Raw genomic sequence first — 18,343 nt, forward strand, 5'->3', positions numbered from 1 at the left:
TCAAAACAATTTCAGAGTAGAAAGGTTATTCAGAGATGTGCTTCCTTAAACATGTGGTTTTCAGTGTAATTAGAGCCTCATTTGTAGTGTGGCTTTTGAATCTCAGTTTAAAAAAAAAAAAAAAAAACAAAAAGAAGAGGAAGGACTTTGGGATTTGAAGCTTTTTTTAAGCCCAGAAAAGCAGTGAACAAAATAACACATCATTGCAGGAAGGTGGAAATTTCGGTGAAATGTGTGAGGATCTCTTTGACATGTCTAARAAGCAGATGACACCTGCAAAGCAGGAAGATATTTTGGAAATCCCAACATGGCACTGAAAAGTCAACTTCACTTYATCCCTTAATGTGGTCAGAACTCTGTGATTTCCTGGTGGCAAAACCTCTACCTGCTTCTTACATGTTTTTTTTCCAAGTCCTGTCTAGTGTCTGTAATTAGCAATATAACTAAAAGAGTCACTTTTTTTTTAAATCTAAGGATTTTTTTGGATTATCAGTAGTTGCTTATAGTGTATCAAGCAAGATATGAAAGAAGTAATTTTTTTAAATTTTTCTCCTGGAGTTTAATTAAATATAAAGCCATGAATTGATATGTACAATTTAGACATTGCAAAAAAATTGCATATAGTCTAATTTATTTGATACTTCAACTCTGCAACTAAAACTTGTAGAATATTCCMTGTAATGCTCTGTTTGCAAGAATTATTAACCATTATATTTGTAGTGGTACAGTTCCCTTAGACAAAAGAGAGACGCTTCGTGACTAGAGCTAGAATTAGCTTTGAATTTTTCATAAAGCCAACCGAAGAAGTTTCAAGAGACTCTTTCTTTTCATTGTTAATTACTGAGTTCTTAAAAAAAAAAAGAAAAAGTCTTCTCTAGTCTGTATGAAAGAGTTTTATGCTTATTTTTAGTCAAACAGAGCAGTTTTTGAATGTTGCATTGACAATATGGGCTTGKGCTTTTGGCATGAATTCTTCTGCAGCAAAGGTCACAAACACASCAGGGAAGTGCTTTAGGTGGGGAAAAATGTTAGAAACAATTAATTTTCCCAACAGCAACAGAAATTGGAATAAAAACCTGAAGATGTGTCAGTCAAAACTTACCTTTGGTGCTTTTTGGGTCTGGTTTTGTTACCAGGCTCGGTGTGCCCTTCTGAGCTCAGCCAAAAGGCATTTCAACTTCTAAAAAACAACTCCTTCACCCTCATTTAATACTTCTAAGGAATATTTTGAACAAAATGGGGAAATCAGAGTCTGATGGAATGGCAGAGATCTAATCCTGGTGTCAGAAACCATATCTTGACTTACATTAGCTCAATAATTCATAGCAAGTAGGAATCAGCAGAGCTCTGGGACATGAATTTCAGCCCAGCTTTTCGAGGCAGTGAAGGTTAAATCACTGTATTAGCTGCTTCTTTTAATAACTTTTAAACCTGTAATTTTTCAGTCAAACCTGATCAAAGTGCAAAAGTTTAAGTGCAATTTGTTGCCTTGAATTCTCATGCAAGTGGGTGTTGGATGGAGACAGAGGTGGCACCTTCCTCTCCGAGGGCAGAACCCATCCTTGGGAGGGCAGGGGACACTGGAGGAGCCCTGGAGGAGCAGGGGACACTGGAGGAACCTTTGGGAGGGCAGGGGACACTGGAGGAGCCCTGGAGAAGCCCTTGGGAGGGCAGGGGACACTGAGCAGCCCTTGGGAGGGCAGGGGACACTGGAGGAGCCCTGGAGGAGCACTTGGGAGGGCAGGGGACACTGGAGGAGCCTTTTTAAGAGCAGGGGACACTGGAGGAGCCCTTGGGAGGGCAGGGAACACTGGAGGAGCCTTTGGGAGGGCAGGGGACACTGAGCAGCCCTGGAGGAGCTCTGTGAACGCTGCCCTTTGCCATTCTGGGGATTTGGGGCAAGGCCAAATGAGGACCCCCCATCACCAGGAGTTGGCTGCATTCTCTCTATCAATCCTAAACCAGGTCATTTTTAATTAGGAAAATGTTTTGGGAGTTCTATAAYTTTTCTCCCCAAAGTGGGGGAATGAAAGCAAAGCTGTTTTCAAGCCGTGCTGCTGGCGGGTGAAGCAGAGCTGCCATTCCAAAGAGCCACAAACCCATCTGGGCTCCTCTGCTCGTGCTCTGGTTGCCTCACCCATCCTTGGGATGGACATTTTGCATCACCCACCCCTCAGCCCAGCAGCARAAGGGAGCAGCTCTGCTGGAAAAGCTGCAGGACRTGTCCTGACACCTCTGTGGGSTKTTCAGGACAATCTSRGYRCTGCCACCTCTCCTGAGCTGCTCRGGGCCGTGGCAGTGCCAGGATCAGATGGCAGGTGCAGGGAACCCCTGCCAACTCTCCCTGTCCAGCTTTTTAAGATTGTTATCTGCGTGATTACTAAAGGCTAAGGCACAATGAATAAATACATTCATGTTCCCCAACTGGAGGTTCRTGCAAAGTGCCTGGATGAAAGAAATGTTTCTTTTTTTTTTTTTTTAACAGACGCGGGCATGGCGGAGCTGTCAGTTTAGATAAGGATCTTCAGCCAAAGGTGGAGTGTTTTTATAATATAGCTTTATCATCTTCAATATTTTAGAGTCCCTGGACAAATGGGAGCGGCTGACAGTGGCTGATGCACTGGAACCTGTCCAGTTTGAAGACGGAGAAAAAATTGTTGTGCAGGGAGAGCCCGGTGATGACTTCTTCATTATTACAGAGGTAAGATTGGCATCCTGATAAACCCTGTCATTTCCTGCTCAAGATCAAGGCTGAGCATTAAAAACATTTGGGTTCRGTTCAATCTCTTACTTCAGCATCAATCTAAGTCCACTTAAACCAGGAGACCTACTCAAAATTCAAATGAATTCAGACACCATTTCCACGGAATTGTCTCAAGTGGGGCAATCTTCTTCCCAGTAAATTGAAAATGCAGAGGAATTTTGAGGTGTGTCTGGTGTCTTTGCYGTTTGAAGATTTGTTTTCCACAGGGGATTTTTCCAGTTCCAAATTTCCAATGCTTCAGCAGGGCTGGTCAGCCACAGAGTGCATTGATTATTATTCCCAAAAGGGATTTACAGGGGAACTGGAGCAGGAGATTTGATCAGAAAACAGAGAATTTCTCCTTTGCTTTGCCTTAAACTCAGTCCAAAMGGCTGAGCCATTTTCTTGTTTGCTCTCACACGGGCAGACAGATCTGTCAGGCAGCTGGAAATGCTGACATCTTTTTGGGAGATTATCTGACACTTCAGTTCCACCCTCTCACTTCTGCAAACAGATGCTGACGGGGCTCTCCCCCCGTTGTCTCCGACATAAATATTTGGATTCTCACACGAGCACCAGGGCACTGTGATATAAAAAGTTATAAAGAGGAGTTTGAGAGACTCAGRCTGAATAACAGGAGAGCTTTGGGATGTGATTTGCTGTGGATTGGGAGTGTTCCTATGCAAATATATGGATTAGAAATAACCAACATGTGGCTGTGGTGACAATTCCAGTGCCAGGCTGGGTGTGACAGTGCCAGTGGTGGCACAGGAGCTGGCAGGGAATTGGAATCACCTCCCTTTCAGGTGATTTTGAAACCAACAGGCTTTGCTTTGCTTGCTCTTTGTGGATTTTTGGGCAGCCAGAATTGGTTCATAATCAGTAACTGACACTTAAAATTGCCTGTATTTTTTAAAATCCCATCCTTCTTTCCTCTTGAGTGCTGAAAATACGTATTTTATTTATTAACATGGTTTTTCTTCAGAGCCCACAAAATTGTCAGTGCAAGTAACTGCACCTGTCTGTCACACAGGGAGAAACTTCAGGAACTTTAAATAAATGACAAGGAACGTCCCTTCAAAACCACAGTGTCAGAATAAAGCAGACTGGATATTAGATAGGGAATCTTTTTTATTAAGAAGATGTTTAGTATATGAGAAAAATTTAGGAAATAAAGTTGGGTTTTTTTCAGAAATACGGAATTTTCATTTCTCCCAGTGTTACTGAGTGTGCTGTTATTCCTTGCAGCAGCAGGAGACTAGGAAAATCTAATTTTCYCAGCCATTGAATCCCATGTGGAAAATTGGCAGCTTGCTTAAGAGTTACCAAGGGCCTTTATTTTCCCCCTCTTGCTGAAACAGCTGTTAAGACTTGAAGGGGTAGAAGAGCATTAACACTGCATTCTGCAGAAAGAATCTGCTCACCTCACCCTTCCACTGCAAATCTGACAGAGTTTCTCACTTTGGACATTGCCTGTATTTTTTTACTTTAAAAATGAACATCCAATATTGACCATTTCTCATGTTGCAGTGATATTTCTGCCTGCTCACTCAGTTTATGCCTCATATTTTCAACCTGATTTTTACAGGCATTTCCATCTTTGAGGTTAAACTTTCCTGCAGGAAAATTGCTGYAACTCACCAGGAGCACGTTATTCTACAACCTGGTGGAAAGCAGTTTTGGCTGGTTGGTTGTCACAATTGGTTGGAAAGCCATTATCTGCTTTCATGTGCTTTTTGATGTTCGTGGTCCTCTAACCCAAAGCACTCGAAATGCAGCCAAATKGTTTGGCTGCTGCATGTGCAGAAAACCATTTAGAATATCACTAAAATGCAGCCTCCTTTGGAGCACAGCRTGTCCAGTGCTACAAAGCTGACTTGGCCAGGTGATTTTTGGACGAGGCACTCATTTACCTWTTTATTTGCTCATTTTTTGCATTTTGATGCAGCTCAGGAAGGCGCCGTGCCCTGGGCTGCATTGAGAGCAGTGTGAGAGTCAGGGGAGGTGATGCTGCTCCTCTGCTCTGCCCTCTGTGCCCAATTTTGGGGTCCCCTCCCCAAAGAGGTCACTGAGATGATCAGAGGGATGGAGCCCCTCTCCCATGGGGAAAGATGGAGARAATTGGGATTGCTTAGAGTGACACAACTGTGGCTTTTCAGTACCTGAAGACAGCCTGCAGGAAGAGTGGAGAGATGATTTACATGAGCTTGGAGTGACAGGATAAGGGGAAATGGCTTCAAAAGGGAAGAGAGTAGGTTTAGATGAGTGTCAGGAAGAAATTCTCCCCTGTGAGGGTGGGCAGCCCTGGCACAGGGTGCCCAGAGAAGCTGTGGCTGCTCCTGGATCCCTGGAAGTGCCCAAGACCAGGCTGGAAGGGGCTTGAAACAACCTGGAAGGCATCCCTGTGCATGGCAGGGGGTGGAACTGGATGATCTTTAAGGTCCCTTCCAACCCAAACCGTTCTGTGATTTATCATTTATCACAAACCACGGTCATGCCTTGGATGAATCAGTCATTGCTTGATAAAGCTTTGCTGCATCCCAGGTACTGGTTCCAAGTGGAATCTTGTGACTCTGAGCATCAAAGCTTCTCTAAGGCACCCAGGACTTGCCCATGGATTTAAAATTGTTGAATTTATTAAATTAATTATTCATTTCTGGTTAGCCTGCCGTGCTCTGTGCCAGCCCTTTGGGACATTGTAAGGACATTGGTGCTGCCCAAGGACACAGCCTGGCACCTTTGCAGAGTGAAGAGACACCACTGAAACATTTGGAAAGGAAGACATAACCCCAGAGATGATCAGAACAGCAATTCCTGCTTTAAACCAGGATTTTCACCCTAATTACTATCAAGAATAGTTAATCTCCCCTCTCTATCAAGCAAGAATCACCTTCTCCCTGTATGTCCACCACAATTTTTTTGCCATGGCTGTGTGCYCACCCTCCTGTGCCCAGGGCTGYCCAGTTTATTTGGSTGCAGGTTCTTTGAGGTGCAGGATKTGWGCATGGAAATGCTACAGTGCCCTTGGAGAGCAGGGCTGCAGCAGGAGCTCAGCCAAATTATTGGAATAACAGAAAAGAACAGGGAAGAATCACAGGAAACCAGAGCTTTTTAAGTTTGCTGCTCTCAAAGCTGTTTACAGTTCATTTTTGTTGCTAAAAAGTCTAATGAGRAAAGTGAATACCCTGAGATTCCAGGATCTACAGTTTTTCTGCCATCCTGTATCTTCACAGGCTGTAAGATGTTTACTTGCAGCAGTTTGGGTTATTTTCTGTTTAAATATCAAGCAGCCTTCAACAAGATTTAGTTTTAATATTTAAAGGTTGTGGGGTTTTCTCCTCCACAGATAGAATTATTGTAATGTTTATACCATACTCCTTAATGTGGGGATAGGATCAGAAGTGAATATCTGCTTACAAAAGCAAAGTAATGATTTCTGGGAGATTGATTCACTGCACTTGAAACTGATAATAATAAAAAAAATTAAAAAAAAAAAAAGAAGCAGCCCTGCTGTTTCTGTATTTTCAGACATTTCCAGGTCTRACTTTCCCACTATGGTTTTCACACAACAAACCCGGGCTTTCCCAGACCAGACAGATGTGGAATGTATCTGCTGGATTCCAAGGTCATGGAATTATCCCATATGAGATTCCTGGCACGGAGGTGAAAAACTTTAAGCACCATGAAACAATTGTTGCCATAAAGAATTACATTTTGGCAAGCGTAAATCATAACAGATGTACGGTTTCTAACAAATAAATTTGCAGTTGTGTGGTGCACTGCCACACCRTGTACCCAGCAGCAGGGAGGATTTATTCATCTGACTGCAGATAAGGCAAATATTTTTAGCCAGCGTTTTAAAGTGGTGGATGCRAAGGCATGTGAGCTTTGTGGAGTTAAAAGTCCCTTTAAATGCAATGCCAGTTGAGCAAGGGCTGGTTTTATTCCCAACTCCTGCTCAAACAGGAGTTCAAACCAGTGTAGTAGTGCTGTGGAACTGGAGAGAAAAGAGCTTTTTGCTGTTGTCTAGGTTACTGAGAAAGGTAGCGACAATAGCATTAAAAATAGCGGTTGTGCTCGTGTGCTGCTCTCTGAAGTTCAGCTTCCAGCTTGGCTGGGTGGCACAGCACCTCTGAGCCTGGAGGCAGCTGCCAAAAATGCAGGGACCAAAAATTTGCAGCCGGGATTTGCAGCCCCCAACCCTCCCCTGGTAAATAATTTTCACCACGAGCGAGTGACACCGACCCTGCCATGAGACTGCCCCTTGGTGCTCAGGGACTCTTTAAATCTCTGCACACCCAGAACTCACTGAACTGCTGCTTTATGGCCCTAAAGATCATCAAATTTGACATGGTTTGAGAAAAATGTGTGCAAAAACGTGCACAGGTGGAGGAGGAGAGAGCAGCAATGCCCCCGAAGAGCAGAGCTTGTAGCTGCCCCATAAATGTGCAGCATCTGCTCCCAGGACAGGTTGGTGCAGAAAGCACARGAATAAATCTGCATGAGGAGTAAAACATTTCCAATTAATAGCTGGTCGAGCTGCMCAGCCATCGCATGCAGCAGCCTAAAAATAAAAGGCCTAAAAATAGAAGATAATTCACAGGAGACAATTCAAGGAGAAATGGACCTGTGGTATCGAGGAGTTTGGCATTGGATTTTTGCTGTTAGCTGTAAAAATGAGTATATTTAATTGCAGATTAGTGGTGAGTTACAGGGGGTTGTTGCACCCTCCTCTGCAACTCCTYTGTGAAGAGGTCTTAAAAAAATCTCAGGATTTTTGTTCTTCTTATTACCCTGCTGGTTAAAGAGGAGCCATGGTTATGATTTCAGTCCCACCTGGTCAGTCTGGACAGAACTTTGCCTTCCCTGTTTCCCCATCAGTGGGAACAATCCTAATGACACTTGATAAAAGTGAGGAAAATCTTAACAGGAAAAAGAATAAATATCCCAAACGAGGCCATTTGAATAGCAAAATTGACAAATTAGAGGAAAAAAACCCCATTGATAGTGCAGAAATCCCTTCAAAATCAATGCACAGAGCTGCCTCATTGACAGAAATGAATCAAATGAATTGATAAAGTTATTTTTCCAGCACTACCCTATGCTGATCACACTGGAAAGAGCCCAGCAATCCTCGGGGTGGGGGCTGATCCTTCCTTCCAATGCTGCTGTTGATATTTCAAGTCAGGGCCACAAAGCAGCTCCGGTCTGGGCAGGATCCGCTGTGAGTTCTTGACGAGAGCACACTTGAGATAGTGTCCTGCAGGTGAAATCAGTGTTTCCAGCCCTGCTGACACTCTTGGCACACTCTGGAGGGATCTGCAAGATGCAGTTCAAAGCCTTGGTAGGTGGAACAGTGTTTGTAAACTCTTCCTGCCATGGTAACCTGCCCCTGCCTCGGAAGGGCACCGGGTCCTGCACAGAATTGGGCCTTTCTGTAGGAAAAATCGACTTGGGGTTTAAATTACCCAACAAGCATCTGAAGATTTATGATTTAAAAAGCTCCTTGAGAAGGAAAAAAAAAAAAAAAAAAAAAAAGAAAAAAAAGAAAAATAATAGCCCAATTGTTTCCTGCCCTAAATCGTTGCTCTTTGACATTCTAACCTAAGAGAGACCCCTTTGGCACCTACCCCTGCGACAGGCAGCAGAACTACAAAGTAAACTCCTTCCGTGGGGATAATGAAGTCACTGCCTTAGGCACACTCTGCTATCACACCTGATAATCTCTTTAAAACACACTGCGATTAATTATTAATTAGGAAGATGAATGTTGTCTAGAAAAGGAGTTTCAAAGGCTACAAATCTGAGCTGCTCAGTGTTACCAGGATTTTGTTGATACCGAAAATGTTTGTCAAAGGCAGTCTGCAGCGACTCCTAATGTACCCAATAAACAAAATATCCTGAATAAACAGAGCCAGCAGGCACCAAGGGCTCTGTACTCTGCTTATTTTTAACTGCACAGACATTGTTTCCCACAGAGCTCTTGCAGGAAGGGGAGCTTCGATTTTCTTGATATCACCAAGTTGTAGAGCAGCAGCATTTTCACCAGTCCTGCTCAGGATCCATTTTTTAAGGCCAGCTGACGTCAAAGATGGAAATTTGGGTGTGTGGTTTGGTCCCATCCTGGCTAGGGATGGAGGTGAAGTGTTTTGCTGAGTCAAAGAGAATAAAATGTCAGCTAAGCCCAGCCCTTAAACTCAATTTCACTGAGACTTCCATGGGCAGCAAATGCTGCTCCCTTTCTTCTTCCCACCAGCCATGAAGGATCTGTCAGTGACTGCAGCTTTTGGCTTTCCCTTCCAGCTCTTTGTCCAGCCCCACCAATAACCACTGCAGTGCAGTCACCTCTGGTGAATCCTGCAAAATCTGATGTACGACAGTGCATTTTCCTAACAATTTTGTGAAACTTCAGATTAGCCAGTGTTTCTAGTCTATTTTAGAGCTTTGCAGATTTTGTTCCTCATTTGTGGCAGAAACCAGGACAACTGTATGTAAATTCCGTGAGTTGCTATGAACCCAGAGAGTGGAGAATAATATATAATAGCTTGGAAATGTACAGTTAAAAAAATACTGTCAAACCCAGTCATGACTCAATCTTGAGTCCACAACCAGAATTGAGTCCTCTTGCTTCATCCTTTTGCAAAACCATTAATGTAAGATAGCTTTTATATTAGGAAAATGAATCTTTCTGAAAAAGAGGTCTGATGGAAARGAAAACAGTGTAAAAGCAATGTACACAGCCAATAGTTCGTGATGGAAAAGAATTTCCACCTGGATTGGCCCCTCCAAATAGTGTGGGATAAATAATTTTATAATTAAATAATTTTAAKAGTTGCAATAACTGTGGTCTGTAACACATGTCACCTTTTACCCAGCTCATTCCTTCTCGCCTACATGAATATCTCACCAAGGTCATGGGGTTTTTATCCTCACCACATTTGGTGATGAGATGTGTGAAGCAACCTCCACATTGCCTGGTGTGATCTGAAACACAGGCCCAAGAATTGGGATARTTCTTCATCCCTGCTGAAAACAATCCATGGGAATTAGACACTCTGAAGGTCWGGACCTTCATGATTTTGCTTTTGGAAGGTCTAAGGCAGGGAAGCAGTGCTAGCCCATGGCCAGCATCCCATCATTAATGGGCCACCCTTATTCCTTTAGGTTAAATGTCACCACCCCAAAATGATGGGTGTTGTTTTCTGCTGCAGGTTTGTACTGCYGACAGAAATGTGTTGGTTTCTCCCCTTGTTTTTGTAGAGAAGTCCTTCATAAATCAAAGGTTGGCAAATAATAAAAACCCAAGATTATTTACTGGCTAAAGGAATATTTGCAGTGTCTTTGGCTCYGCAGTTCAAAGGATTTGTCTTCTCTTGGAAAGCAGCCCCAGAACTGCTGATCCTTAGCTCGAACATAAAAGCTGTCCCAGGAATGATGCTATCAGCAGTCCCTGAGGGCTGAAATGGCAGCTGAGGAGTGATGTGCTGGTGGTCTTCCAGGGCTCTGGGAGTGAGGACATTGCTTATGTCAGCGCCACGAGGTACACACAGGACCTGCTGTGTTACTCGGTGTCTTTGGGATATCACAAACTTACATCTTAGGGCAYGATTCCCAGGAGGATGAGTGCAGCCACACCATTCCCAAAAGGATTTAAAGTCGTTTTCCCAGCCTCTTTCACACATGCTATACCCAGCATTAAAGAAAAAAAAAAAAATGTATGAATGTTTCCTCGGTTCACTTTTGACATGACAACTTGTGTAGGAGTCTCCAGTCTCATTCAGCTGTAATTTAAAACATCTGATTTGTAAACCCATAAAACTGAAGTTTATGCTGGGATGACAGACACACCCTGGCCCTGTACCACTGTGGGWTATGTGGAAATCAGGGAAATCATTTGGTGTGAGGGGTAAACCCCAAAGTTAGTAATTCATTCAAAGTTACTTTCATTCTTAATATATGCACGCTCCATTTGAATTTGCATAAAAATWCAGAGTGCAAGGTTTTCTCCATGTTCAAAGCAGCCTGTGACATTTCTCTGAGCTAATTCCACCTTTAGGGTATGGTTGGTGCTCTTTAGTCCTGTCCAGCAGTGAATTCYTACCAGRGAAGTCTGCAAAAGCWCTGRAGGTTCACAGGTAATGAAAATCCTYTCCATGGGAGTGAGGAGAGCAGCACAGGCTGTTTACCCCTCAAGGTTTTCACGATCCCCATAAGCTCCTTTGGCACTGGAGCCTGAGCTCACAAGCCCTGAGTCAACGTGAACAAGAACTTTGTGGCCCCAGGAATGTTAAATCTGAGCTGAAATCAAAGGCATCTGCTGTGTCAGGAGCTGGGAGCTCTGTCTTCAGGAGAGCTTCTSTGTCTTCAAGCAAAAACACTGCAGTGTAAACAAGACCTGAAATTCGGTGGTGCTCAACCTAGGGGTGGAGAAATGGAGAATTTCCCAGTCTCTGCTGGAGTTCATCCCTTTCTCTGGATCATGTCAAAACTGTCCCTTGGTGGAATAATAGATATTGTATTATCTATCCTCTGCATAGATATCATTGAGCTTTATTCTTGCAGTTTTGCTACAAGAATAAAGCTCTTAGGGCTCTTTCATTAGCAGTGCAGAGTGGATTTTCTGGAGAATGCAAGACCTTTCTCAGTGTGCTCCAGGATGAGGCAACTTTGACTTTGTGAGGTTTTTCCTTCTGAATTTCAGAATCTGGTCCTTTGAACAGACAAGATTCACCAACTGAAAAGACTTAAAGAGAGCTTTCCATGGGGGATTTTCCTCATCTCTGTGATAAACTCTCTTCCCTTTTTCCTCCAGTTTACTCCAAGTTTTATTTCTTGCTCAGAAGCTGCTGCCCTTGCTGGCCACAGCTGCTCTCCCAGCCCTGGTCACAGCATTAGTTATGAGCCTTTAATGACAATATCTGTCCCAGCCTTTTGCTTGGTCTGGTTACTTCAGCATCCACAGAATGTTTTCACAAAGAAGCAGATGGTGGTAGGAGTAATTGGGCCGTAAAACAGCATTAACAGCTAAAAAACGATTTTCACCAGAAAGGATTTTGCGGGCAGGGTGAGGGAGGTTCAGCAGTGTTTTCGTGTTTTCTCTCCCATACGTTCACCCCTGCCCTGGCTGTAGGTGGGAGCTCGCTGCTTCCAGGAGATGAGCCCTGTCAGGTCACTCACAAATATGAACAGTTGATGAATAACCCATTATAAAGTCACTTTTATGTTGACTCAGTGGACGTTTCCTGGCTTCAGAGAGAGTCAAGATAATGGCTAGCTTTGTAGAAAGAAAGAATCTCTAAAATGCAACATTTTTTTTCCTTTGTGACTTTTATTGCTTTGTAGGCTGACATGTCTGAGGGAGGAAAACAGGGCCTTGTTGCCAATAATCCACAGAGCTTGGCACAGACGGGCTTTAAAATCTGGCACCRGGATGAATATTAATTCAGTTGTTTTCCCACAGAAGCTGCTGATTAGTCAAGGCCAAGTATCCCTGAGATGATTCATTAAAACCAACATCTGAGCCCACCTTTGCTGAGCTCTGCAACAGGTGACTGAATGTGTAATGGAAGGGGCGACCCAAAAACAGAATGGGATAAAGATAAAAACGCAGAACAACCCCAAAGGCTGTGGTGCAACTGCTTCCCAGCTTTCTGGGCATGGAGCCAGGACAACTGGCCAAGGAGGATCACACCCCAGGCAAGGGGTTCCTCCCATGGCTCAGAGCTGGGATCTTTATTCCTCTGTCGCTTCCCAGTCCCACGTGGCAGCTGCTGGTTTGAGGAAATGTGGGGTTACTGTGGTTTTGGGGCTGTGGTGTCCCTCTGTTTCATGATGGGGGATGATGATGATGGTGATGAGGAAGTCAGGAGTATCTCAATATATGGGTTCACCTCTACTGCATGGTCTAGCCTGCTGCAATGACTCAAGGGCAACAATTTGAAGCCAATGTATGATAAAACTTAAAAGCTTTGCTCCTATAAAGTCTTTCAGCAGGAAAGGCTTAAAAAAACCCCAAAACCCAACCACCAAAACAAAACAAAATCCAATTTTTCTTCTTTGTGCAAAACCCACTTTGTGCAAAAACTTCACCTGAGTATTGCAGAGGTCTCCATGCACAAAGCAAATTGCAGCTGGTGCAATTTCTTCTGGCTTTTCACTGTGTTTGCTGCTCTCTCTCTGTCTGAATCTTGACTTGTTCCATTTAATAACAACATTTCTTTTGCTTGAAGAGAAATACATAGGTACAGTGCAGGTTTAGTGCAGGCTGCATCAAAGAARCACTGAAGGGAAAGATTGTCTGAGCTTCTGCAAAAGGAGGATGAACAAAACGACTGCAAAGGTCTTCCCGTGTCAGACATCTATGATTTTAAATACTGAACGATCAAGACAAAGGCATTTCCTGGTGATTAATGATGGGCTGGGTGTAGTCATGTCTGGGCCTTAACCCTGGCCTCCTGTATATCCCTAGGAAATGCCCTGTGGCTTAGTTCTTTCTGCTGTTTTAAGCTACACTTGGCTTATGATTGATTGTCGTTTTTAAAAGCACCTCAGTGTTTGTGGCTATTTTGGTGACTGCTCTAGACAGCTTTGTTCCTCTCTGGGTGTTTTTCCTAAACCAATATTCCCAAACTAATATAAACATGTCTGGACAGCAGAGCTGGGAGCTGAGGCGTTGTAGGGCAGGGWGATGCAGGTGGGATGTAAAACACACAGAAATTGCAGGCTGTTTGATACCAGGGGTGTAGAGATGATGTCCAGGAGCTCTGCCAGCTGGGCAGTGACAGGTGCTTTGTGTCTCTGCTAGAATCTGATGAGCTTTGTGTTGTTGATGGCCAGTAAGATTGATGTTGTATTGGCAGTGTAATGATGATCCCTGGTGGTGTCAAGGTGCTTTTGGCAGCTCTGCTCTCTTCAGCAGACTGGGTGGGTATCAGGGTGTGCAGCTCATCACTCTGCCTTCAGAGCTCCTCTGACCTTATTAATAATATTATTAATAATTAATAATTAATTATTAATTATTAATAATATTATTAATCCTAACCCCATTCCCAAGGTGCTGGCTTCCTGAAAATCCCCTGAAATCAGTTCAACTCCTTATTTGCAAGGTCACAACCAATTGAAAAGAGCTGGATGTGTAAAATGCTGCGTATTTGTTCTCAAAACTTCTCAGCAGCTCTTTAGCTTGGGCACTGCCTTGTGCTGTGTTTGTAGTGAATCCTGATGGATGCAGAGGAGAACTGACTCCAGATAAGCAAAGCAAACAGCCAGAATTTCTCCAGGCAGTACAAACCTGGGGATGCTCTGGCAGCCCCTTCCCACCCATCACAACAGGTTCATCAGGAGAGAGGGCCACGAAAGGAGGGTTTTCCAAACTGGACCAAAATTTCACATCAGACACCCAAACTGATTTTTATGACCCTTTTTAAAGTGGAGGRTGAAGCACTGGCTGAAAGGACTCCCAGATTCACCAATCACTGTTTCATAGCCTGGTTTGGCTTGGAAGGGACTTTGAAGATCATCCARTTCCAACTCCCAGGAATTTCCAGGAATTTTGYAGCATTTTGAGCTTTGGCTCTCCTGAAATTAATGATTTGGAGATKCTCTAAGAAGCAGAATTAAATGAGGGGCACCTCGATATGGTTGTAGCTGTTACAGTGTAAGAACACAGTGTTTGCAGACAGGTGAGTGCTGGATTTGATTCGATATACCAGGGGAAACAGGCAGCTTGAAGACAAACATGTGCCYGAGAGCTCTCCTTGCTGTTGATCTAATAAAATACCTTATTTCCACAACCCTTGCCTTGCCTGCAATTAAATGAAATCCTCCCAGAATCATACTGTGTGACAGATCTTTTAATTCATTTCAGATCTGCTGTAGCTCCATCCCATCCCTGTGCTTCACCGTGGGAGCAGCAGCATTTTGTGCCCCTTCCTTCGYCTTTTGTAGGAACTGTGCAAAGATTTAATAGCAGCACATTAATGAGGGTTTGTGTGGCTGTGGAGTGAGGGGAAACTTATCTTTTGAAGGTGTGAATTATGGAGTGTGTGGATTAACAAAGMGAGAAAGAGCAAAGGTATGTTCAGAGCTGCCATTGATGGAGTTAATGGCAATGGCAGATGGATCAGCCTGACCTTTCCATCTCTAATTCCATACACTGCACTGCCCTTTGTGCTGGGTGGTGAAGAGGAAAATAAAATAGGCTAGAAAAACTTTCTGAGCTCCAAACTAGGATAAAAATGTCACATTTCGAGGCCATGGGGGAAAAAACCTGTCATCTCTGCTTTTTTAGAAAAAAGCAGTAAGTAAAAAAAGTATGAAACAAAACTGGAAATATAAACTAGTAACTTTTGATTATGAGAATTGAAATAATTTCTTTATGATTTTAATAACATCTCTTTTTTTATAATCATCCTTTATCCCAGATGAAGCTTCACTATATTTGTGGCTTTATCTTTAAAAATGAGTGGTTAGACCAGCAAGACCAAACAATCAGTGTGACTGACTTTTAAACCAAAAAGTTTCTGAAACAATGCAGGGTTTCCCATCCCACCCCTGGTGAAGCCCATCCTGCACTGCCTGTTCCACCCAGGAGTAACATGGGCTACCACATTTTAACATGGGCTACCACATTTTAACATGGGCTACCACATTTTAACACAGGCTACCACATTTTAACATGGGCTACCACATTTTAACACAGGCTACCACATTTTAACATGGGCTACCATATTTTAACACGGACTACCACATTTTAACATGGGCTACCACATTTTACCATGGGCCACCACATTTTAACACGGGCTACCACATTTTAACATGGGCCACCACATTTTAACACAGGCTACCACATTTTAACACGGGCCACCACATTTTAACACAGGTTACCACATTTTAACATGGGCTACCACATTTTAACACAGGTTACCACATTTTAACATGGGCTACCACATTTTAACACGGGCTACCACATTTTAACATGGGCTACCACATTTTGCCTTGTGCTGCCTGGGAGTGCTCCCATCTGACCCACTGAGCTGGAACAGAGGAAAAGAAATACAGGATTTCAGTTTTAGCACCATGAATCATACTTGCCTTTTGCAGCCAGGCTCCTTAGGCCAGCTGCTGGCTATAGGATTCATATTTAAATATAAAACCAGGGCTTCTGAAGCAATTAGTGCTTGTAAATAGCTGCAGGATAAGCCTGGGAATCCCAGTGTGGATCCAGATGGGCCACTGTCTTCACGCTGTAGAATGTCTCACTCATCTATCCTCAGGCTCTGAGAGTTTAAAAAGTGAAGCATCTATCAAAATCTCATTACTTGGGAGACGATGGGAGCTCATGGATTATAAACCTTAATTTATTTTTTATATCTTAAATCACGGTGCCATATCCAAGGCACATAAATTTGTGCAGAGCAAACTGCCGAGGCATTCTGAAGGAGTTGAATAAACACTCCCAGCAGTGCCAGGGGGAGCAGGCAGGTGCGTGGGGTGAGGATGGCAGAGAGGTGCTGATGGCACMGTGCTTTGGGAACTCCTACTCTTGTTGTTTTTGCAATAAGATGCTCGTATTTCCTCGGAGGAGAGGAGAGAAGGTTAACGCTATCAGTTTCTGGGAACACAGGCACTCCCCAGGGACTGAAAGAAAATATTCCTGGATCCCCCAAAGACCATAATTTCACTCCCAAGTGTCTGCTAGCAGAAAGACATGCCTGTCTGCCTTCAGCTGAGTATCATCACCAGGGGCTGATTTATTAAATGGTATCAACCTTCTCGACAGTCTTTGAGCTCGTGCTCTGTAGGGTTTGCTGGGTGGTGTAGGAGGCTGCAATGGGTATCAGTGTACAAGGCAGTATTTTAAGTTGAGCAGCGCTAAGCAGCCTGATCCTGTGATTTTAGGATCATGCAGCTCCTTGCAGAGACTCAGCTTGCCAAGTTTTGTGTGTCATTTAAGGAGAAGTCTTTCCCACCGAGACCAAGTGGGTTTGGGAATGAGAGTGATGAGTCCCTGAATCCCTTTTAGATAATGCCCTCACCTCCTGGGACAGGGCCCAGAGGATTTATTCAGTCCTATCATTTGTGGCAGGTGGGGTTTGGTAAAGCACAGGAAAGACAGAAAGCTCAAAAACTCCATCAGAAGGATGCGATGAGTAAAGTAAAATGAAAAAACAGCCACAAAACCTGGGATGAGGGCAAGGGTAGGGGTCAAAACTGAATTTATTTGGTATGACTATTGTATATATGGGTAATAAAGGACTGTTTCTGTAGTATTTCACTCTGTAATATTTTATTCTGTAAAATTTTATTTTATTATTTTATTTATATTTATTTATTTTCTTATTTTATTATTTTATGTATATTTTATTTACTTTATTTATATATTTACTATAAATTTTATTTTATTATTTATTTTATTTCTATATCCTTTTTACCCCATTCACACACTTTGCCTACAACTGGACTCTTCCTCTGCTGCAATCAGAACAGTGCTGATTGCAGAGATAAGGCACACACAAAAGTGAAGGTGATACAGAATGGCAATTATAAATACATCTCCTTTGTTTGCCGGGGTGGACAGCCTTCCCCTGAAGGTCACTGTGACAATATTCCAGGATGTTCTGGTGGAGCTGGTGACTGGTGCAGCGAGGGGCCAAGCAGGGTAATCAGAGCTGACATCTGGGTGCTCACTCTCAGGGCTTCAGGAAATTTGTTTTGCTGTGTGCTAGACCCGCTCTGACTGGGCAAAGGGGAAAAGCCTATGTGGCTGTTAAAACAAGAGTGGAAAAAATATGGATCTGGAATAGGCATTGCTTTGTCCTGCCAAGCCAAGTGTTTATTGTGGAGGCCAGACACATCTGTCCTYCTCCAGCAGATATGGTGTTTCTTGGATTAAAAAGGCCGACTGTAGTGGAACAGTGGAAGAAATTGCTTCAGAAGGATGACTTGTTGGAGTCCTGTATCACATGGACCCTGTCAGAAAAATATKAACCACAACAAAAGCTGACACTCAGGGAGATGAAAGCAATATTGCTTGATATTGTGATTACCTTTATAGCAAAGTGCTGAAGGTGAGCAGTGGGGAATTGAGTCCTTTCTTCATTTGACCTGGGTGGTCACTATGATTACTTCAAGGGCTTTTTTTTTGTTTGTTTTATGTAATAAAAGAGCTGTAATAAAAGATTTGAAAAAAAAAAAAAGTTTTGGGAAAGGAACTGGAGACATGGATTGCACACAACTATTTGGGTCAAAGGGTTAGATTTAGATTTTTGCCAGGCTCCAGATGGAGATGGAGAGGAGGACATGGGCTGGAAGTGRCTGTGAAGCTGAATCCATCTGCACTGTACAGGCAATGAGAACAGCATCAATTTACTGAGGTKCACCTGACCCAAAGTTTGGCAGGAGAGAGATCCATGCAGGCATTATTCCCTGTGTGGGGTATTTCTGAGAATGCTGCTTGTGAATGTGGGTCTGCTCTGAAAGCTGCAGCGAGTGTGAATAACAACGCTTGTGACACTATCTCTGCATTTATATGCCCTTGCAGATTGCTGGGAGATCTTGGAAAACTGCAGCTTCRGTGGAACAATTTAGCTATATCAGGGA

General features: G+C 43.3%; 1 protein-coding gene across 1 annotated transcript in view; it reads left to right on the top strand.

Moving 5' to 3' along the window:
• PRKAR1B (protein kinase cAMP-dependent type I regulatory subunit beta) overlaps nucleotides 1-18,343 on the top strand; it is an 83,161-nt gene that overhangs the window by 60,860 nt on the left and 3,958 nt on the right. The window contains exon 8 of the mRNA XM_057382233.1: nucleotides 2,580-2,701. Within this exon, the coding sequence (XP_057238216.1) occupies nucleotides 2,580-2,701 (122 nt within the window). The remainder of the gene's footprint in view (nucleotides 1-2,579; nucleotides 2,702-18,343) is intronic.

The sequence above is a fragment of the Malurus melanocephalus genome, unplaced genomic scaffold, assembly GCF_030028575.1.
Source record: "Malurus melanocephalus ecotype Western Australia unplaced genomic scaffold, MMel_1.1 scaffold_557, whole genome shotgun sequence".
In the NCBI taxonomy this organism is placed as follows: Eukaryota; Metazoa; Chordata; class Aves; order Passeriformes; family Maluridae; genus Malurus; species Malurus melanocephalus.